Below are 24849 nucleotides of genomic sequence, written 5' to 3'. Positions count from 1 at the left end.
AATTGAAACTGATTCTGATTTTCTAAAAAAATTTATTACTGGTGATGAATCTTTGACATTTGAGTACAACCCAGAAACAAAACTCGAGTAAGGAGTGGCACACTTCAAACTCACTGCGTCCCAAAAAAGCAAAAATGAGCAAATCAAAACCATGCTAATTTGTTCCTTTGATAGTAATGCCATTGTCTATAAGGAGTTTTTACTTACAGGACAGCCTATAAATCAATTATCAAGAAATTCTTGAAATACTGTGGCAAAGAGTTGCCCACGTGAGACCTGCCATCAAAGACAACTGGATGCTGCATCATGACAATGCACCTTGTCACTCTGCACTCTCAATTAATAAGTTTTGCAAAGAAAGACATTCTTGTAGTTCCTCAACCACCTTATCCATGACTTGGGTCCCTGCGACTTTTTCCTGTTCGCGACTTTAAAAACACACCTTGAAGGACACCATTTTGGAATAGTAGAAAACAAAAAAAATGTAACTGACTATCTGAAGGATATTCCAGTTTCCGAGTTCCAACACTGCTATGAAGAGTGGGTAACCATTTAAAGCGTTGCGTGGCTTCCCAAGAAAACTATTTTGAAGGTGGTAGAGTCCATGTATAATTGGATTGTAAATAAAAAGTTTTTCTGAACCTGCCTCATTAATTTATTTACAGACCTTGTATGTACATATGTAATGCCAAAAGTAGTCAAAATGGATTCAGGGATGGCCAAATTTTCGTTGAAATCCGAAAACCGAAATTTTTCACGATCATAATAATTCTGTTACTTCTTACAAGTAAGTAAAAATTCCAATGCCCAGCTGGATATCAAACAGAATAATTTCTGTGTCTAACTTATCAATATTTATGAAGTAGTATCACAGCAATAAATAAAATATTTCTATAATTATTTATACATTTCAGCAGAAATTATTCTGTGATAATAAAACATTAATCTTTGGTGATAGTAAATATAAATAAATATTTTTTTTTTTAAAGAAAATTCTTTGAGATGGTTTATTTTGTAATTAGGGATATACTTTTTTGTAATGAGTGCTGTCTATTTACTAAACATACACACACACACATATAATTATATATATAAAGATAAGGAATATATATATAAGACAAAGGAATAAAGCCAAGGCAATGGTTCATGAAGCACATAGGGATTCCTGGAAAGTAGTTGTTAGTCGAATAGATGACTATATTCAAGGATGGCAGAATATTGCTTATAAGATCATGAAACATTTAAATTCAGAAATTAAAGATGGTTGAGAATAAATGCTGTAGAAGAAAAACAATGGATTGAACATTAGGAATTATAGTGGTATCCTCAAAAGGGAAATATTGAAAATTTGGACAGAACAAATATTATGGCTTGACACAGAAGAACTAGATTTGACTTTTACGGGAATTAAAAATATAAAGGCATCAGAACTAGAAGGACTTAATGTGGAATTGTTTAAATATGGAGAAATGTTTTTAAAACTGAGACTTCATTTTTTTAATGTGTGCTGGACGCAGAGATTAATTCCTAAAGTTTGTACTATTGCAACTGTATTGTCAATATTTAAAAATGGGAACGAAACAGATCGTGGAAACTATTGATGAAGAAGTATTTTAAGTACGGGATATAGGATATATAGAAGTCATAAATAGAAGATAAAAAATTGTAACTGAAACTTGAATTTCAGTACAGTGTTGATTCAGACCTGAAAGATCCTGCGTGGACAATGTTTTTACAATCCAGCAACTAGTAGGTACAGGGATTACAATTTGGAAAAACTCATTTAGTATTTATAGAGTTTATAAAGGCCTTTGATTATGTGTAGAGATTAAGGTTGACAGATTCTAAGATGTGCAGGGGTGCCTCACCATTTAAGCGAGATTATTAAAAGTGTATATGAAGTATCAACAATAATAATTCAGATGCATAAACCAGTGTCAGAAGGGATAGAAATTAATAAAGAATTAATAAAACAAGGCTGTAGACTTTCCCCACTTTTGTTCAATATTTATAAGGACTAAATGGTAAAGCAGTGAAGAAAAAGAGTTAATGTGGGGATAAAATTGGGATAGGCATGTTCAATAAACACATTTGTATTTGTGGATGACCAAATCCTTATTGAAGAAAAAGAAGACAACCTACAATAATCTATCTTTCATTCTGATAAAATATGCCATGAATATGATCTATGGGTATCAGATACAAAATAAAATATTATGGCATTTTGAGGATATGGCTGGTGAGACTTAAAATTGTAATAAAAGATTCCACTTTAGAGCAGTTTAATGCTATCAAATACTTGTACCTAGGATGCATGATTTACCTAGCAAATAGTTGTATATCATAAAATAACCAAGTTTCAAGCATTATGTGGTACAGTACATAGAAGCCTAAAAAATAAGGAAAGAAGAGAGACAGAGTTAAAATTTTATAAGACGATGGCGGTACCTGTGTTGATGTTTGGAAGTGAATTCTTAGTAAAAAGGAAGAGATTAGAATCCAAAAGCAGGAAAGGTGGAGTTTTTAAGAGCTATGACAGGGTTGTACAAGATTAGAGAGGATAAGAAATTATACAATTAGAGAAGATAAAATCTTTTAATTGGAAAATTAAAAATTACAAGGAAAACTAAAAAAAGAGTCCCGAGAAGTGGATGCCATCAGGGAGAATTCTTGCTGAAGTTATGAAGTAATGCCCTATTGGGAAGAGAAGTATAGGCTACTGAGGAAGTGATGGAGTGACCATAGAGTAAATTGAGGCTATAAGTACTGTAACAGGACTGCCTTTGCCATGGAATAAGAAGATTAAAAATTTTCTTGAAATTGCTACATTACATGTTCATTTACATGTTGTATTTACATTTCATATAAAACTGAAGCAAATGTCTATTATTATCCTCTGTCCCCATTATTATTTTGCATCATGATTTGTGACTGTTTTTCTACTTATATATTACTGCTTGTGAATGACAAAACCTATTTTATTGAAACGTACAAAATTAACAATGGTAAAGACCTTAGTTTTCTGTTATGTCTTCAGTTTGAACTACTTATTTGTGGATCTCCTTTTGTGATGAAAATAGATTATGGGACTTAACTCTCAGGATATAATAAACTGACAAAAATATAAAGACTATATGTTAAAATACTCTTCTTTTTTTTAATTTTCATTCTCAGGATGAATTTTGACAAAATATTTGAACATAAAAATAATATTTAAATTGACTTTCGATGAGAATTTTACTTTTTCCTTGAAATGAAGAACAGAAGTTCCATCTTAATTTTGCAGAATGGTTGTAGATATGATTTAAGTTTTTAAAAGTTCAAACGGGTCCATTCCACCTCCCATCTTCAAGGATCAATATTTGTGATTTACTCACTTGGAATGTATTTTAAGTATAAGATTTCATATGGAAAGAATTGAAAAATAAAAGTTATAACTTTAGATAAAAATATTTTTGAATTTTTTGACTTGGGTTTGATTCAGGATAATAGATATGATCTGATATTCAAAGAAAAAACGTGTAGTAGTTAAATTACTAAGCTATTTTATTTGTGAAGTGTACAAAATTTTATCTAAACTTAGGTGACTATATATTTTTTCTAATTTGCTCAAGTCAATAAATGGAACTAAAAATATGTAGAACCTGTAATTATTTTCATAATTATATTATTTTAAACATTAAAGTGCAAAATATGCAAGGTTAACAGAAAGTAAAGAATGTTTGGCTGTAATAAATTAAAACAAGTAATGATAAAAAAAAATTTTTTTGTTCTTAACTTTCTTCATTTTCTCTACAGTTATCTCTTAAATTTTAACACTTTCTTATCTATCAAATTATTCCTAATCATACTTTTTCCTTGTGTTCTAGTAAATTCTTATATGATAATGTTTCCTACATTTAAAAACTAAATCCAATTTTTCAGTTGGTAGAATGTTATGATTTTTTATCCATTCAAACTCCCAGGAGTGTACAATAGTCATGAAACTTTATTTGGATTAAGCTAACATAGAATAGGAAATTAACTGATTTAGCACTGTTGGTGAGAGTTCACCCATATGAGTACTCTCTTTTTCTGTTTAGCCTCTAGAACTGCTGTAAGGTATTACTTCACAGGATGAATGAGGATTATATATATGAATGTAAATGAAGTGAAGTCTTGTACAGTCTCAAGTTGACCATTCCTGAGGTGTGTAATATCCATATGAGTATCAGACTCTGTTATATGGCCTTCATGTAATTCAGTAAATTCAAACCACACATTCACAGCGTATTAGTTACATTCAGATATTTTAAACAAAGTAATTTAATAATATTAAACTTAATTTTTAATAATTACTTCTCTTTATAGCGATTCTATTAATTTATACTTAAGTATAGCACTTTATAATCTGTTTTTTGCATAACCATAAAGTTGTAGGCAAATTAATTTGAGATACCAGTTGCTCCCAGAAACAGCATAACTGTTCTCCAGTATGATGAGCATTCTGTGTGGCTTACTAGGAAAACTGAAAAATAAAGTTGTTTCCCATTTTCCATCACATTCTTCACAAAGTCAAATATAGTTCCATATCAGCATGCTGAGCACTCTGAAATGCAGGTGATATTCAACTGTACAAATGACATCTTTGAACTGCTCATCGTAGAGACTGATATCATTAACCTTAAAAAAAGTGACTCTTTAGTGCTGCTTGAATTTCTTAGATACTTTACTTGAGTCAAATTATAATAAAGACTAGCACAGAGATTGTAAAGTGACTAATCAATGTCCCTTTTCTGTGGGAAAAGAGATTAGTTTGACAAATTCCATTATTAAGTAGCGAACTTGTTTAATATAAAATGTTCATGTTGTAACTATTTGTAGTTATATTATATAATACATATTTTAAAAACAAAGATATGGTTTCATTCACTTTTTACATGGATATAAAAATGTTAATTTTACCTACCTGTTTGCACAACACTTATTAGAATTATTTTTATTGTTATGTAAAATTTATTTAATTATATGTACTTACTTGTTCCATGGAATCAGTTTTTATACTATAAATGCTAACATATAGTTCTATATTAAATAACAGTTAAATTCATATGTTTTTTTTTTTTTTTTATCAATGAAGAATGCCATATTTCTGTGGTATTTGATAAATGCTACTTAATTATCAGTTCTGTGGTATTTGTTTGGCAGCTGCATATAAAAATAAGTCTATAAGATTTATAATACATAATTTTTTGTTGCTGGCTATAAAGATGTCAGTTTGATTTTCTTAAATGTTAGCAGAAGCTGTTGCTCAGAATTATATTGTTGTATTTACTATTGTGTCCAATTTTAAGTAAGTATAATCTAAAGATTATGTATTTTGATGTGAAGAATTATACATGAATATGAATCTGTAATTATTATTATTATTTATATACATGTATATATATCTGTAATTTTATGAATACATATATTTTACACACACATTTTTTTTGTGTTTGCATCTACATTAGTATATTATGTACATACATAAAACTAAATTTTAGATTGAAAATATAAGTGATAATTCTTCAGTAGCTGATTTTTATTTTAAGGGTTTATAAAAAAAATAATAGTAGTAGTACGTGAAAAGATCCTGAGTATGAAAGAGAATTTTGTATAATACAGTTTAAGCAAAATGGTAAGTGCAAGATATATTTATAAACACTGATATTGAAATGTGAAATATAGGATTATGAAACTGTTGGTTAAAAAAATATCATAAAAATAACAAATTTTACTGAGTCTGTGGTATATTGTAATAGTGTCAAAAACCATGTATTGAAAGATGTATCAGACAGACTGTCTGGACCAGTATGTTTCGTATGACTGTTAAAATTCAGGAATCAGTAATGTTATTGATAGAGGCTGTTTACTGCCTGTGTAGTTGTACTGTCAATTTTTTTTATTGATGAAATTAATGCCAAAAATCTTATAAAATATATATATATATATATATATATATGTATATATATTTTTTTTTTTTATATATATATATATATATATATATATATATATATATATATAGAGTATATATTTTATGGAATATTAATGACAAAAATCATAATAGCAGTTGAAAACATAAATATTAGGATAGTTTAGATTTTTGTGGGTAAGTTAGGTTTGAGAATAGCAGACAGATTTATATACCTTCGTCAGCAGGTAATTTTGGAAGAAAAAGGATTTAATTTGAATTTTAATTGTAAACTAAGGAAAAAGATATAATTTATTTTACAATAATATTGAACTTAGTTGTTTTTTATACATTTAATGTTTACATTAATATTTATTATATTAAATATCAATCATAATTATTAAAAATTAGTAATTTTTTCAAAATAATTTTATGAAATTTATTAATAATTTTTTTTGCATGGCGTGTTGGTTCACACAAAACTCAGCAATCACAGATATTTTAAAATAATTTAATGACTGATATCATTAAATCTGTTTATTTACCATCATTAATATTTTAATTAATAAATTATTATTTGTATTTATCATAATTATGGTAATGGATCTTGAAAATTGAAATTTATAAATTTTTATCTTCAATCATTGAGTCTGTTGATGTTAGTGTTTGAAGCAGAAGACCTACATTATTGTTATTTATCAACAATAGAAATTCAAAGGTTTTTTTAAGTGATATCTACCTAATGATGTTCTTAGATTCAAATAACTTATCACTATGCTGTTCCCTCTATTCTGCAGATAATCTATCTGAATAAAGAAAACAAATCATTCTTGCATTGCTTCTGAGACTTGATAGCAAAGCAACATAAAATTGAATTATGTAATTTATATTATTTAACTTTGTTGTTAATATTCATATCGGTTATTGTTAATACTCTTAGAAACAAATTACTTTAAATGTGTTCATTACATATTAAATCAGCATGATGATAATTAAAATAATGAACATATAAAGATAAAATAAAATAAAAATTATATTGATATTCTATACCCCTCCCCACCCCCCCATAAAAGGACCTATTTACATTCTAAGAGAAAATTTTTGAACTTGAATGTTGAAAACAAACTTAACCTGAATAACTTCTGCAATTTATAACTTTTTTGGCTGCCATGTGTCCATTGCTGCATTGGAATCCATTATCAGCCTGGAATCAGGTGATGGATTTAGAATAAATAAAATTTATGTTTGATGGAAATGTTATACTTTTTGGTACTAAAACTTGATCAACAAAGAAAACAGAAAGGAAAGGTATATTGGCCTTTGAAATGTGATGTCACAGAAGAATGTAGAAAATAAGTGGATAGAATTTGAAATGAAGATGAATCAGTAGTAGAGAAATTTGTAAAGGAATCTTTAAAAAGATGAATTAGGTTTGTGAATAAACTATTATGACATGGTTTAGTTAAATCGTAGTAAAGTCAACAGAAGAAGGTAACAACCGTAGAGGAAAACAAAGATTAAACTATATGAAATATATAATCAAAAATTTAATTTGTAGTAAATATATTGAGGTTAAAAGATTAGCATCAAGCAGTTGATTAACTGAAGAGATTTTTTTCTAAATTTTTAAATTTATGAGTATTAATTTCGTAATAAATATGTTTTATTGTTTTTTATGATTGATAAAGAAGTACCATGTAATGTGAGTGCTAATACAAAAAGCAGAGAGAGTGTTATAAGGTAATTTCAAACCTAAATTTGTTTATAAAATTATTCTGCTATTAGCATGTATTTTGCATACCATCAGTCACCCTCTCCCCCATCACACCATCAGTCGAACCTCTCTCTCTTGCTCACACCTGCATGCATGTGTGTGTGTGTGTGTGTGTGTGTGTGTGTGTGTGATGCACATATTCATACTCGTACATGAACATATATTGTACTGAAAAAAATACTGTTGTGATTGTTATTTTTTTCGAATTGTATGAAAATGATACTTATCTTTTCATTATTAATTTAATTTTTTCAAAGTGATAACAAAAAATGTAAATATTTATTTAACCAGTATATACTTATATTTCTTTGTAGCAAAGGTACTGCTTATTGTTTGATTGATTATAGTAAGAGCTGTAAAAGTGTATGCTTATGTAAAGGTCATGACACACCCTTTTTTCTAATTGATGGCATTTTTAGATTAATCTTTTCATTACTGTTTACATTTATACAGGGGATTTTTTTGTTTTTTTTTTATACAGATACACAAAATTATACAATACGAGATGTGGTTATTAAATAACGAGACTAATGCAGTAAAATTTCTTATTCTAAACTTATACATATTTAATTATTATTCCCTTTAATATACTCCCTCCCTCTATCCCTACAAAACTCCATGCGAATTTTCCATTGTTTGAAATAGTGCTGTAAATATTCTTCTGTGAGCTCTTTCATTATGATGCATGCCGCTTTTTCTTTCATAGTTTCAATGTTCTGAAATCTTGTTCCTTTTAATGCAGATTTGACTTTGGGAAACAGATATGTTTCCCAAAGTCACTATGTGACTTATCAGTCACATGGTGCCTGGTCAGGCAAATAAGGCAGATGTTCTAACCCAGGGATGTTATACTTGACTAGAAATATCTTTACAGACAATGCAGTGTGAGCCGGTGCATTGTCCTGATGAAGAGCCCATGATTTGTTCTCCCACAATTCAGGTTGTTTTTTTCTTATTTTTTCACTGAGTTGTGCAAGAACCTCAAAATAGTAATGTTGATTAATAGTTTGACCTTCAGGAACTCAGTGAAGGTACACAATCCTATAAATATCGAAAAAAACAATTATCACTTTTAATTTTAATTTGCTAGTTCGAGCTTTTGTAGCTCTCAGAGAAGTTGGGGCCTTCCAGTGTATGGATTGATGCTTAGTGTCTGGATCATAAGTTAAAAACCAAGATTCATCACATGTTATCTATCACTCCTTCCAAGATGTTTGTGTTGTTTTCAATGGCATTCAAGGTGTCAGAACAATTATCATGAGCATCTTTTTGTTCAATTATGAGAATTTTAGGTACCATTTTCACGCACACTTCTACATGTTAAAATTGTTATGTAAAATTTGCCTTACGCATTCTTTTTTAATTTCTACAGTTTCAGCAATCACATGATTAGTTAAACCGATGGTCAGATTGGATCAGATTACCAGTTTTTTGAATATTTTTATCTGTTTTTGATGTAGAAGGGTGACTCGGGAAAACATCACCTTTAACATCTTTGGCCATCTTGGAAACGCTTAAACCATTCAAAAACCCGTGCCATGATAAACATTCATTGCCATATACATTTTTCAAAAAAAGATAAGTTTCAGTAGCGGTTTTTACAAGTTTCATATGAAATTTCACAACAATTCTTTGCTCTAATAAAAGAAAAACACTTATCATTTTTTCAGCAAAAGAAAAATAGATGTTATTTAAATGAAGGTCACGGCCAGACTAATTTGTTTACAGAAACAGGAGTTGCAACAATCTAAAGTGAAGGCTTCACACTACACAGTTGTCAATCATACGAATTTGGTGCATGCGCAGTTCTTCTGTAGCAGCATTAATCTCATTATTTAATAGCCACAATACCTTGTATAAAAAAAAAATTGATAAACGTTCTAATAGTAGTATTTTTTAATTATGTTGTATAGTTTGATTTGAATATGGCACATGTATGGTTTATGTATATGTTTCATTGTATTTTATTAACTCCTAAATAAATTACTATTGATTAATTACACATGGTAGGTCATTATATTATTAGTTATTTATATGTTAAAAACTAAAACGCTTAATAAAAACTTAAATGTAAATTAATGCAAGATCTGGTGTTTCAAGACAGTAATGTTTTGTAACAATAGGAGCATTTTCACATGTAGATATTTTTTAAAAAAAATCAGTGTACTTTGATTATTTTTATTTAATCTTTGCTGTGAACTATTATGATTATACATTTTTAGTCATTTATGGTACTAAACGCTTTTACAAAAATTCCTTTGACAGGATTATCCAGGATTTGTCATTCTTGAAATTTTTATTTACTTTAATTTTGAGACTAATAACATTTCAATTACAATTTTTTTTTAGTACAATTAATTTTTTTTTAGTTTTATTATGAAACCTTCAAACTTGTATCTTTCTAAATATGATAACTTTTTGTTCTTTTTGAAACATACCTGGTACTGTCGGTTGTATCGGTGGTTCGGTCCCTATTTTATCATTATCAATTTTGTTTTCTGCTGGACCCATTCCACCTGATGGGACTTCTGGCTCTGGAGTCGATGATTTAACATCCCCTCCCACATCTCGGAGCTGTCTGATTGATGGTGCCATCCTGTAACATAAAAGTGTATTATTAAAACAAATATATCAATCTATACATTACAATCAATAGATTGAAATTCATTTTTATCTGTTTTTTTAATCAATGTCTGTGAACGGACTTTATACTTTTCTGTGAACAGATGTGAGACCGCCATCTGCAAACTATTTAATCTTTTTGATAAAAATAATATTATAATAATAATTATATTATATAATAATTTTTTACTTATATTATTTTTAACTCTTGATGATAGTTTAAAATAAACCAAAAGATCTCAAGAAAACACATCTTTTTACTGGTAAGGTGGATATAAAATTTAAAATTATTTTTAATTCTGTTAAAAAAATTATCAGCTGAAACCATGTTTAAGAAATTTATTCTTTTTGATGTAGTTGAAATTATTTTGATACATATTGCTGTTTCTTTTCAAAATTTAGCATTAGAAACTTGTTATCGCCTAATTACGTGTGCCATAGTTGTGGTATTTTCACCTTCGAAAATAGTTTGTGATTACACAGCAGTAAGTCTCAGTGCAACTTCTATTTTGGGTGACATAGTTAATATTGTCATTCATTGACTCACATTAATTTCATTTATATATTGTGTTATGTCTGTGCCTATTTAAAAATGGATATAAATTAAGATTGAAGTGGAATGAAATTAATGTAAAGTAATGCAAAGTAAGTAGTAATGCAAAAAAAAATTCTAAATGAAATGTATGAAGGATTAAATTAAACAGTACTGTTAAAATTGATAAAACAAGGATTCAAGTGATTCAGAGAATCTTGGAATTATGTGAAATAAAGATATCATTCAAGGTATTGTGAATTATAGTTGTAGTATAAACACTGATGTAATCAGCATTTAACCACCTTTAATGATAACAGATGTAACAATGTTGGGAGGTGTTTAGTTGTGATGCGCTTTGCATACTGTTTGAAAAGTATGTTATTTCACAATAAATATTAACACTCATAGCAACTATGTATTTCAGTAATTACAATTTTAACTTTAGGTGTGATAAGGTAAACTTAAAACAAAAAAAAAACTACTCTTGTTGAATTATTTTTATTTTTTAGTTTAACTTCATTTAGCTCTGACACACTTGGTCAAATGATGAGTTGATTATACCATTTTTGTACAACAAATTTTCCAACTCTTCAAAAGAGTTATTCACAGCGATGATCATTTCACTGATAAAAAGAGAATTATTTTACTCTGATCCATTTCTTTAAGTTTGGTCAGGAGCTAAATTAGGCAAGTAGTGTGAATGCAGTAGTATTCTTAACCAAGTTTGGCCATTGTAACTGTGAAGTGTGAAGTACTGCTTTGATGAAATAGTCCATTTTTCCTGGCTAATTGGGGTTTGGTTTTCTTGATTTCATCACTAGGTATTGCTATACTATATGCTAATTTACTGCCAACGTATTATTTTTTCTTTTGTAAGATAGTCAATAAAAATTATGCCCATCACATTCCAAAGAAATGAAGACACTGAGTGGATATTATTTATCTAGCGGGGTTCCTGAGTTTACCTTTGGTGTCAGTTCACCTCTTAGTGCGTTTTGTTTTGATTGTTTTTTTGGGTATGTAGAGTGAATATAGATTCCATCAGTGGTTATGAATGAAAAATTTGTATTTGGGGATTTGAACAACTTTTTGGTCGAATATAAGAGAATGCAACACCCATTGGACACAGTGCTAATTCATAGCAGAATGTTCATGTAGGATGTTGTGTACACATTCAGTTAAGTTGCTTACCATATTGGGAAAGCCATTACTTATTTGAGGAAGCCATTTCCCTTTTCAACAAATATAATTTTTGAGCTTATGAACTTACATTTGCTCTGCTTTATTAAAATCTGACCCAAGCTAAACACATTGAATTAGTATTTTGAATTTGATTATTTCAATAATGGAAGATCATACCTCTTCCATTCTTAAAACAGCTTACACAGAACAGTGTTAATAGTACTACTTTTTAAGCATCATTTATCATAATTAACCACCCATGTACAAATATTTATGTTTCACAGCATTATGAAGAGAAATTAATTTAAGCACAGATTTGTGTCTTAATTTTTTTTTCATTTTCAGATATTTTAAATTATTATCTTTTTAAAAATTGAAGGAAAACTCCAATAATGATGCATTATTAAATTTTAAAAAATTTTTGAAAAATATATCTTAAATTTATAAAAAGACCTTATAAACAGCGCAAATTTAAAGTTAAAAAAAATTAATTTATAATGCACATTAAAAAAAGTAAGTATGGATTAATTAATTATTTCTCGATAAAATCTAATCTTTAAAATGTGTTTGATGATATTCCAGCTGAAATATGGTGGTTATTCTCAAGAGTGTGTGTTCACTTGCATAATTAATTGTTGTTATTATTCTTGTAAAAATATGCAGTCTGTATTTATCAACAGAAGAGTTTATCAGATATCTGAATTTACTACCATAGTTAAAATTATTGATCGGATTGAACAAAAGACAAAAGTTAAACATAGAAGAAAAGACATTAAAGATTTTGCATACAGTTTATTCAGCAAAATGATCGATCATTTAGTATTAACATATGAACCGATTCCTTCTAATATGCTGAGGCCCCAGCTTTACAGTATGAAAAAAAATTCATCAGAATTTAAGAAATACAGAAGGAAAATTATCATTTTGTTAATAGCATCGGGTATGTTAATACGAGGGTAGTCCAGAAAGTAACTTAGGTTTTGAAATAAAAAACCAGCCAAATAAAAAAATAATTTATTTTATACTTTTGAAAGAGAAAATCTTTTTTCTACATAGAAAACTATTTTTCTACATAGTCGCCATTTAAATTAAGCAGTTATCATAAAAATGCACAAGCTTTTCAATTCCTCTCTGTAGAAATCTGCCGCCATAGATTTTTGGCACCTGTCTTGCACAAACTTGTAACCAAGCTTCCCGGATACAATTTCACGCAGTAAACTTCGTGAAATTTGGGGGAATTGAAGAGAGAGTTCTGTAATCTTAATGCGGCGATTTTCACGAATTTTATCGTTTCATCCTCAGTTCATCAGTTTAGGGCTAAGCCGACCATTCCGGTCCTCATCATGAACATTGGTGCGGCCATTTTTAAACTAAATGCACCACTGTCTCCAGTTCAATTCCCGACAAGGGTAAAAAAGTTTTTTCAAATCAGCACTTACTTTCCTTGGTAAAAAATGTACGAAATTAGATTTAAAAAATTAAAATCGAGTGTATTTTTATTAATCGTATATTTTTTAAAAATGGTGAAAATTTATTTTTGTGTGCATATTATTTTTTTTTAAATTTATTTTATATATGTAATAGTCCGTAAAGAAAATGATAAAGAAAGGATCGAGACGAGTTTTCCACGTTAATTGAATATAGAATGAAACTGCCATGTGGAATAGAATCAAATGCGGTGACGTCACGGTTAGCGTTGCCATAACTACCCCGTACCGATATAAATAGATTCAGGCACTTTTCCTACACATCACCTACATCCTAATGACTTATGATGCGAAAACGAGACCGATCATTTGAAATCCAATATCCCCTTTTTTACAGCCGATGTGCCAATAAAAATTAATCATGTTGAAGTAATTTAATGGAATTATTAAATGAAATTTAAATTTTTAACACGGTTATTTTCATTGAGTGTGTAGTCGTATACCGGCGCTCTTCTATTGTAACTTTTCTATTTTTATAAACATGTAGTCTTAATTATTATAGTATCAATTATGTAGTTTGTATATTATTACTGTCGTAGATTTTCTTTAGCGAGCTCATGTTTTTGAAACTAGTTACTATAATAGATAATTATAAAAATACTGGTGAAAAATACATTGATAGAAAAAAAATTCTATCAAAATCCTTAATTTTAATTATGTTACAAAAATCTAATAAATTCTGAGAAAGTATTTTTCATGAAAAATATAGAAAAAGATCCTTCGAGATTATGATTGAAATTTTTCTGCTTGTATTTTTTTCAGTAGAAATTCATACCTGAAAAATTTATCGAAGTATTTAAATTCGCGATCGAGTATGAGTAAATTCTCGTTCTTTTTAAAAGAAGTGAACTTAAAAATTTTTATTGTGAAAAAGACTTCTTTTAGTTTTCAACTATTTGAAATAACCGAATTATGACTTCTCTTGGTATAAAGCTCATTTTTTTATTTTTGGAAAGTTTGTTATATTGGAAAACAAGATTGAGCTCTAAAAACCGTTTGCAAAAAAATTATTTAGTACCTGCAACTAATAGCAATTTGTAATGTTTAATAATGGTCTTCGTTAGTCGCTTCAAAAAAAAAAAAAAAATGAAAAAAATCATAAATTACAATTTCTTTGCGAAAAGTGATTTTATTTCCAATTTTAACCGATTGGTTTGGCAAAAAAAGCACATTTTCGCTTGGAAAATTCTTTATAGATATACTAGATGCAGGGCGTGCTTACGACACGCCTGCGCAGCTAGGTCCCCCGGGTGGATTGCTCTGGCGGACAGCGTCTCTGAACAGGATTATTAGGTGTACAAAAAAATTACCTCTTGTGTAGTATCAATTTTTTTTTTAAATGATGAAAACTGATATAATGAAAGTTAAATTAGAAATTGATACTAACGAATCTGGATTTTACGCTAGTGATCAGTACATTCCGGTGCCTACTTTTTGGTTATAGTTCATTATTTTATGAAGAAAAACAATCGCATAAATAAATGAAAAATATGTAAAAAAATTTTTAAAACTACCCTTAAATGAACTAAAAGATAAAAAATAATTTTAGGACTGTATCTCAGAATGGATTTGACGACAAGCTTTGATGGTGACATGTAAGATTATGTGTAAAAGTCATAGCTTCAAATTAAAAATTTGGTGTTTTTACCAATTTTTTTCTTATGCGTGATGAATCGCCTAAAGAGTGGGTTGCAAACACGCACCCCCATTTCTCCTTTTTAGTGACCAAGTTTATATTTTACAGCTGCGCTAGCACACAGGTTTGAGCGGTTTTTTTAACCTCTGGAATCACCGTTCGGTATTACTTTAGAGGATGAGACGAACGGAAATTTTTTTAGGCGTGAAAATGCCATGCCTGACCGGGATTTGAACCCGGGGCCTCCAGATGAAAGGCCGAGACGTTACCACTCGCGCCGCGGAGGCCGGCAGGTTTGAGTGTATATAGCAAAAGATCCGATCGGTACGTTTTACGGTACGGTAAAGTGCATTAAAAACATAGGGCTAAACGATATAATTTCCGGATAACCAAGATCCGGTCGATCAAGAGTGTACCCGATGAGTTAAACAGTTAGCGCTCGATACCTGCTGATAGATACGCTGTTTGAATAGTGAAAATCTGACTAGCGGTTGCCGAGATATTACGGTGGCACCCATCGCACCCCATCACCAATTTTCCGAACGGCGTCCAGGGGGGTACTTGAAATTATCATCCGGCGGGTACCACTGGGAGCGGATAGGATATTGTTGAGGAGGTCGAAAAATATTTTCAGAGCGCTAAGATCAACCGTTTTCGTGATATTTGTGATTTTCGTTTATATATATATATATATATATATATACATACACATACATACGGGATATTGATGTATTATAATGTAACAAGTATGTACCTGACCACCATGAGACACGTACTAACGAATCGGGATTTTCCGCTAATGATCGGTACATTCCGGTGCTAAGCTAAGAGGAAGACGCACATATAAATTCCCTTTAGTAGGTAGGATTAAATCATAAATTTGGAAACTTTTCCTATTTTACATTTATTAAAAAAAAGAAAATCCGCAGAAGTTAAAAAAAAATATTCACAGAAATAAAAAAAAAGCTTTCTCATCAACTTTTGAAAGCTATTTAAATTTTCGAAGGTCTTGGCTTCCGTACTATTTTTATTTTTGTATAAAAAAAAACGCTTCCCAGAGTTGGCTACGTAACTTTAAAATTCTCTACAAATTTTTTCCGCCGTACTTTTATTTTGAGATGGGTTTCACAACAAGATGTAAGATATATCACAGTCGGATCGTCTTCGGTCTGAACTTTGATATTCTTTGGCTAATATTTGAATTCCACGACTGGTATTACACAAGAAAATTATTATTTAGAAGCAAATATCGTAAATTGCCGCCTATAAGTTGTTCGACACAATATTTAAAAAAAAAATGTTTTTTCCCCACGTTTTTTTTACGTTACGTTTTAGTAATTGCTCATGTTATAATTATATGCTTATAATTATAAATATAGTCTAACCAAACTTAACTTACGCTCTCTTTGCTCGCCAACCTTGACTTGCGAGCGTAGGTTAAGTTTGTTTACATTATATTTATAATTTCTTTGCAAATACCACATAATTATTATAATCTAACCAAACTTAACCTACATTCGCTAACCTTAACCAACGAAACGAGCGTAGGTTAAGTTTGCTTAGATTATATTTATAATTTCTCTGCAAATATCTACAAATACCATATAATTATAACGTGAGCAATTACTAATACGTAAATTTAAAAAAAAATCATTGTGGGGGGAAAACAGAAAACACCCAAAAACTGATGTATGAGTCAATATTAAAAGAAAAACCGATACAGTTTTTGTTTTAATACTCACAATAAATGTTATAGTATAAATAGACTATTAATAAAAATAAAAATCTGTTATTAATAAAAGTCGTTAACTGATTTTATAAAAAAAAGAAATAATTTGTATCGGTATTTTTCCATTTTAATTATTTTTATCAACGTTTTAAGTAGTTACCACAAAAACATAGTATTCCAGGAAAATCGTACACTGTGGAACTATAACGAAACATAATAAGTAGTACCTCTTGTAGCCCTCCAAGTACGGGACAGTGTATTGTCTGTAAGAAAATGTTGTAATTTTATATACGTATACGAATCGTGATCACACTTAACATTATTACAGTTATATTTCTTCTTTTATTTAATTTTTTGGTCTATGAATCTCTTAGAAGATCTCTGAAGCTTTTGCGTGGAATATGGAATTTTGTAGCGAATGAAAAATTTCACGTTTGACCGGGATTCGAACCAGGACCTTCGGATTAAAGACAGAGACGCTACTGCTCCGCTTCTGGGATCATCTTAAATTTTGAAAACTCGTTCTGATAATTAAAGTAGATATAAAAGATTTATTTAATTTCATCACTTTTTGAAAGCAGATTATAAAATAAGGGAATTAAAAAATAATTGAATTGAATCTGTAATTCAAATCGGAAAGTTTTGTTTGTATAGAATTATTACTTTTTAAGACTAGATGTACGGTCTACGTTGACCATCTTTTTTTAATTCACAAAAATACTGGAAACTACACGAATGTTTTGGGCTACTAAATTAATTCTGTGATCGATTACATCACTCATCGTTTTTCTTCGCTTTTTGATTCTTTTTCTTCGATATCGAATAACTCGACAGACGAAATCGAATTTTCGATGTCGCTTTCTTTATCTTTGCTTTTAACCCTCGATGGAATTACCGACGACGTTTGTTCACAATTTTATTCGCATTAAGGCGGCAATTCTGTACATAATCAGTTATTGAACTTTGTTTGTTCTTCGTTATGTCATTCCTTTTAAAAGTACTGCCTTTTACAAAAGACGATTTTTTTTTATTACTTAAATTATTTCAGTTGAGTTCATATTATGATGATGGAGAGGTGACCTGAAGACCTAAATCCGTAATCCGTAAACACTAAGGATAAATTATGTTTAAAATGTATTTAAGTAATTAAATGAAAAAAGAAGAAATTATAAAATGTATTAATTGAAAAATAAAAGTAGTTGGGAAAACATTATAGAATGATTACTTTTAATGGAAGAATAAAAAAACAGCTAATAAGCTTTACAAATATTACAACAGAAAGCGTAAATACAGCCTATACATCTAAACGATTTCACACCGAGGTCGTCCACCACGACCTAATACTTGCTTAATGTATTATGAATCTTATATGATAAATAATTATTTCAAGGAAGTATGAATCTTACTCTGTGAGTTTTCCCGTTGTGTAACTCCTGTTTATTTCGTACATTTTTTAAAAGTCTTGTTTCGAATTAACTAATCTTGTAATCAATTTTCCAGGAATATTGGGTTATAGCAGATTTCTCTGGGCTTCCACATTTATCGTGCGTTGAATGATTTTTTATTTTAGTTTCAGTTTTTTGTTTTGTTTGTTCTACGTATCTTAAATTGTAATTATTTTTTTGCAAATCAAGTTATAAATGCCTGTTCTTTGGAAACAGGGGTTAGACGGAAGCTCGTCCTGTTGAAGAAACCTAGTCGTGAGAACGACGACTCATCAGACTATAGACCTTGTTAGTGCCTATAGAAAGTTATTCTGGTGAGTTGTCAGAAGTACAGTAGGGATCCGGCGTGAGAGATCCACCGTAGATGAACTCACCTATATTGTAAAGCAGTCGGTCCGTGTCGATTGTAGGAATCGATTGTATCCAGGAATACGATTGTATTCCTGGATGTCAAGAACGGCTTCAAGAGCGTAAAATGGCCAGTGATTCTACAGAATTTAAGAATAGAGATGTCTTCCCGTATCTTAGAAGAATTTTACAGGTCCATCTTTCGGACAGGAAAATCTCTGCGGTGACGAAAGATAAGCCTGTGGAGTTTTCGATGGAGAGAGGTGTTCCACAAGGCTCCATGCTTGGCCCGTTGCTATGGAACATCGTCTTCGACGGACTTCTTAGTGATTGTGAACCGGTTGCCTCGTAGACTCGTGGCCAAAGCTAACCGGGCGGTCGAAATTGCGAGGATATGATTGGAAGACAAAAGGTTAATATTGGCTGTGGATAAAATGGAGGTCCTGAGGCTAGCAGAAGGAGCCCCTCAGTCTACAGGCTACAGGCTAAATCTGGCTGCTGGACGTATGGGATCATTTCACATGTACGTAGGTGGGTCTGTCGGGGTCATCGGGAGGTCAGCTTTTGGCTCACCCAGCTGCTGACAGGCCAAGGAGCGTTCAATGTCTACCTGGAGAGCAGGAAAATAAGAAAAGACGCCGGCTGTGTATATTGTGGCCTGGAAGATACAGTGGGGCACACCTTTTTCAAGTGTGGCAGGTGGGCAGAAGACAGACAGCAGTCACTGGGAGGTTGGCTAGTGACAATAGTCGATGTACTTCTTTACAACGAAGAAAACTGGAACACTATTTCAGAAATGAGGGGAATACTGCAGCAGATGATGATGGATGAGAGAGAGGAAGAAGAAGATGGGGGGAATATAACATTTTCAAGAATTTTCTATTTTCTTTATCAGTTTTCTTTTTTTTACACTGAAATAATATTTTTATGAGGGCTATTCACATAATTGAACTCATATAACATTATCTGCTATTTTTCTCTTCAAAAATATTTTCCTTCTTAATGTTTAGAAATAAATTTTTGTAATTTACTCATTCAGAATCAACTTTTAACTAAATCGTATTTGAAAAAAAAATAACTTGTTCAAACATTTTGGTAAAAATTTACCTTTGGTAAACATTTTTGTTATTTTTTTCAAAATAATAATTTACTTCTCAAGGTGCAATTCATAGGATAAAAAACTAGTAACAAATTAAAAAATTCCTTAATTTTTTTTTAATTTACTCAGATGCATTTTAGCAATAGATTGACAAAACAAGTATAATTGTGTACAACTTTCAAAGAAATCCTTTTTCGGAAATGTCAAACAGAATTTTTCTTCCACCATATTACCGGGAATTTTTTTTTGTAATTTATTCGAGGGAGGATATTTTATTAAAAGAATTAAAGGAAGACAATTAAAAAAAAAAATGAAACTAATTTCGCGTGAAATATTTATTGGAATTTTGACTGATTGTTCCCGCAGGAGCACCGAATACTTCAGCTTTTCCATTAATAAATTGATTATCCAATTTTTTTTTGAAGCTTTATATTTTAAGGATTATTATTATTATAATATGATGATGATAATAATAATAAAACTCATCAATCAAAATAATAATATATTTTGTAGTAATAGCATCCTGTTAGCACTTAGAATTGTAATTAATCTCTTATCATGAATGTTGTTTCCTAGTCACGCCGCTCACCTCTTTGTCTTCTAAAACTATTTGTCATTTGCTGCGACGAGAGAGTTGAATATCATTAAAAGTTTTGTGAATAATTTTCTTTATATATTGCAGACTGTGGTTTAACTTCCTTTGTTTTTTTAACTTCATTTTTATTGTTAATTACATCTTCGTGATTTATTATCAGAAGTCGTTCAATATGTTACGTAAGGACAAACGTTAAATATGAATAATTTATTTATACAGTATATATGTTGCGGTTATATAGATATTTTTACATCATTGACAGTTAAAGTAAAGCATTAATGTTTATTAGTGAGCTCGATCATTAAAACTTTTAAAACTCTTCTGGAATAAAAGAAGATTATTTTAACTATTGATATTTCAGAAGGAAGAGCGAAGTAGGCGTATATACCGGGTGTAGAAAAAACAGTACTGGTGTTTTATTTGTTATAATACTTCTTGGCTTAGTGTACGTTGTTGATTTAAGGCTAGAATGAAAGTGCAATAGGACAGTTTTATTTTGCATGCGTAGCTAGCTGTTGATTGATTTCCTGATTCCCTATCTTTCCGCTTGATAGTGCCAATAGCAAAGATTGCAACTCCTGTATTTGCTAATGCGAATCTGTAGTTACAGTTCAACACGCGCTATGTAGAAAGTTTAATTGTGATGCTTCTTGTTTAAAAATAGATTAAAATTATCTATAGGTGTTCTGTAAGAATATTTTTAATTAATTAAAATATCGTGTATATTACGAGGGATATCTCTAAAGTAAAGACTGCTGGGAAATCTCTCTCCTTAAGGTTGGCGAACCTGCTTCGTTCATGGCCACGCTAGTAATGTACACAGTGCATTGTTATCTGTAAGTTGTCGCGTTGTTAGTATCTTTAATTACGTGTGAGTTATTACGTTATTAAGTGAATAGGAAAATCAATGTTGCAGCCGACTGTGAAATACGTGGAGTCGTACGTTTTGTAAACCATCAAAAATTTAAGCCGGCTTAAATTTATAGGGAGTTGGTTGCTGTGTACGGTGATATATAATGAATGAAAGAAACGTCCGAAAATGGTGTGAAACTTTTAGAAATAACAAAATTAATGTGCATGATGTAGAACGTTCGGGGAGGCCCTTGATAATCACCGAGAACTTGTTGAAACGCGTCGATGATGAAATCAGAAATATCATCGCTCAACGATTTCCGACCTGGCCTTTCTTTTTTCTGATGTTTCAAGAGCTGTTATTGGTCGCATTTTTCATGACCATTTAGGCTTCAAAAAGGTTTGTGCACATCGGATGTCTTAACGGAACGTCACAAAAAAATCGGAATGGAATCTGCTTTGAATTTTTGATGCGCTACACAGAAAAAGGTGATGAGTACCTTAATTCGACGTTACCAGCGATGAAACATGGATTTCGTATTACACGCCAGAGAGAAAACGGCAATCAAGTGAATGGCGTCATCCTCAATCACCAACCAGACCAACAAAGGTCAAGCCATAGCCATTTGGACGCAAACTGATGGCCACAGTCTTTTGGGATCGGTTTGGCATACTGCTATTTGATTTCATGCCACGTGGAACGACTATAAATGCTGAAGACTCCTGCGAAACTATACGTAAGTTACGGCGCGCTATTCAAAATTGGGAACGTGGGCGGCTGACCGACGGCGTCGTTCTGCTGCACGATAATGCATGTTCACATGTTGTGGGTCCGACACGTGATTTACCGAGAACATTTGGATGGGAAATTTACGATCACCTACCATGCAGTCCGGACTTAGCTCCTTCTGATTACCATTTGTTTGGGAAATTGAAAGAATTTTTGAGTAGTAAGCAATTCGCAGGTGACGATGAACTTAAAAATGCTGATATATATTTCTTCGCCCCCAAGTAGGATGAAGTTGTGAATTAAAGATATTCATTAAGAAAAAATAGATTGATCCTTTTACTTCATTATTATATTTCTTCCACCATGGCAAAGAATTAAATAGGGAATTTTTCGTTGTCAAAGAGGTGTGTATTTTAGGTACTATTATTCTATCTTTAGTAATTTGGTTTTTTTTTCAGGTTTCTATAAAGCCTGAATTCTATAATTATTAATAATTTATCAGCATTATTCTAACGGCCATGAGGATAATGTACAGCGTGGGGTCCACGGGATGGAGTTCTCTCAGTAACCCACCGGGTTGGTCTAATGCTGAACGCGTCTTTCCAAATCAGCTGACTTGGAAGTCGAGAGTTCTAGGGTTCAAGTCCTAGTAAGGTCAGTTATTTTTGCACCTGATTCGAATACTTGATCGTGGATACCGGTGTACTTTGGTGGTTGGGTTTCAATTAACCACACATCTCATGAATGGTCGAACTGAGATTGTACAAGACTACACTCATACATATCATCTTCATTCATTCTCTGAAGTATTATCTGAAAGGTAATTACCGGAGGCTAAACGGGCTAAACATTTCCCGGTCCCCCCGGAAAATTGGGAATAGCGATGTCTGCGGCCATGAGGTAAGCCCCGAGGAACCCCTGAGTTGGTTCCGGGATTCGCCTGGACTAACCTGAGGCCCGAGGGTCCAGGTTCTGGCAAGACGGGCCGGCTAGTGGATATATTTATATATAATTTTTTTAAATTATTATATAAAAATATATGTGTCGAACGAGAGAGTAGAGGCCGAGAGCATTATACAGAAAGATTATCAATAAAGTATGGGAACCCCTAAATAACTTTTCAACTGCTTACCATAAAAAATGAAATTTATCCAGTCGTCCTACCTCGAAACTATCTATGTTTCGATATTGAACCACCGCACCCCCAAAACACAACTTAAAAACTGTAAATATAAAGGGTAGGATTGTAACACATCATTTTAAAGGGCGTTGAAAAACAAACCTTTTGACGTAAACCTTCTCAGCACTACGATAGCTTTAACCAAAAAGGCGGCCAGTATATATTTTTTACAGCTAACTACAAAAGCGGGCTCCAGTACTTTTAAAAATCTACTCCACAGTGAATCATTAACAAGATAAAATTTAGCAAATGCTCGTATCTCAAAACGACATATTATTCGTTACGAGACTTATTTGAAATGTACCGTAGGCATTTTTTGAAATAAGTTGTGAAAAATATCAGTGGTTTGAATAGAATTATCGTAGCCTGAGGTTTTTTACGTCAACACTTTTGTTTCATAATGCCCTTTTAAATAGAACCTTCCCTAACGCAGAACCTTACACTTTCCATTTAAAATTTTTGAATAGCCTTCTCTATGGAGCTTGGAGTGATGTCACGTACTAAAAATTTCCGTTTTGAGGTAGGAAGATTTGCTAAATTTAATTTTTCTGTTTAATAGTTTTAAAAATTGCTTATATATTTTCCTATATTTCATTAAAATTACGTAATTTACATTTAATACAAAACGATTTTGTTAATTTTAAAAATGCATTGCCAAAATTATTAAAAAAATAAAGTAAATTTGAATATTGATTTCTTTAAAGACGTACATGTAGTAGAATTAAGAAACGAAATAAAAAGGTCTTTTTTTATAAAAACAAGTTTGAATATTGATTTTATTAACTAAGATTTTTGAATTTAATAAATAATTCATAAAATTGTCTATCAACCTGAATTTCATCAGAGTAATCCCAAATGATGCCGATTAAAAATAAAATTTTAAATCTTAAAGCTAGGTTAAAGCCAAGTTATCCATAACGAATCAGACCATCCCAACATTTATACACTGTTTTTTATTTACTCAATGAATCCTAATTTGCATCAGGTGTAATGTTTTAACGATTTCGATTTTTGTTTGGATCTTTATCAACGAGAATTTAAATCTAAAAAAAATTTTCTTCTTAATTACAATAAAAGATGACAGTTATTTTATTTTGACAATAAAAGACTGTTATTTTATTCCGCATCGCTTCTTTTTTTTTTGTTGACGTATGTAGTTTTGGGTCAAAATCCGTTATATTCTCACAACACTTCAGTTAGTTAGTTTTTAGATGGCGCCACTGAAACGCTGTATTGAAATTAGAAAATAAATAAAATTATTAATGTAATTCTTTTTCCTCTTTAGCCTCCGGGAGTCACCGTCAGGTATTACTTCGGAAGATGATTAAGGATGATGTATGAGTGTAAATGAAGTGTAGTCTTGTACAGTCTCAGGTCTACCATTTCTGAGATGTTGGTTAATTGAAACCCAACCACCAAAGAAAACCGGTATCGACGATCTAGTATTCAAACCCGCGTTAAAGTTTACTAGGATTTGAACTTGGAACATTCGACTTTGAAATCAGCTGATTTGCCAAGACGCGTTTACCACTAGACCAACCCGGTGGTTTATATATGAAATCTAACCAAACGTAACCTCCGCTCGCTAGTCAAGGTTAGTTAGCGTAGGTTAGTTAAGTTTGGTTAGATTACATTTATAATTTTACTTATTTTCTGATTTCAATATAACGTTTCAGTGGCGCTAACGGAAGCGTTATGGGCAT

The 24849-nt window shown here is 31.0% G+C and overlaps 1 protein-coding gene across 4 annotated transcripts in view; it reads right to left on the bottom strand.

Moving 5' to 3' along the window:
* The window catches only part of LOC142325955 (synaptotagmin 1-like), a 208764-nt gene that overhangs the window by 105945 nt on the left and 77970 nt on the right, over positions 1-24849 (bottom strand). For all 4 annotated transcript variants that reach the window (XM_075367923.1, XM_075367924.1, XM_075367921.1 and 1 more), the window contains one exon: positions 10145-10302. In XM_075367923.1, coding sequence (XP_075224038.1) covers positions 10145-10301 — 157 coding nt within the window. In that variant the 5' untranslated portion in view covers position 10302. The remainder of the gene's footprint in view (positions 1-10144; positions 10303-24849) is intronic.

This window comes from Lycorma delicatula, chromosome 6 (genome assembly GCF_047948215.1).
Source record: "Lycorma delicatula isolate Av1 chromosome 6, ASM4794821v1, whole genome shotgun sequence".
NCBI classification, from domain to species: Eukaryota; Metazoa; Arthropoda; class Insecta; order Hemiptera; family Fulgoridae; genus Lycorma; species Lycorma delicatula.
This window is presented reverse-complemented; position numbering and strand designations above follow the sequence as displayed.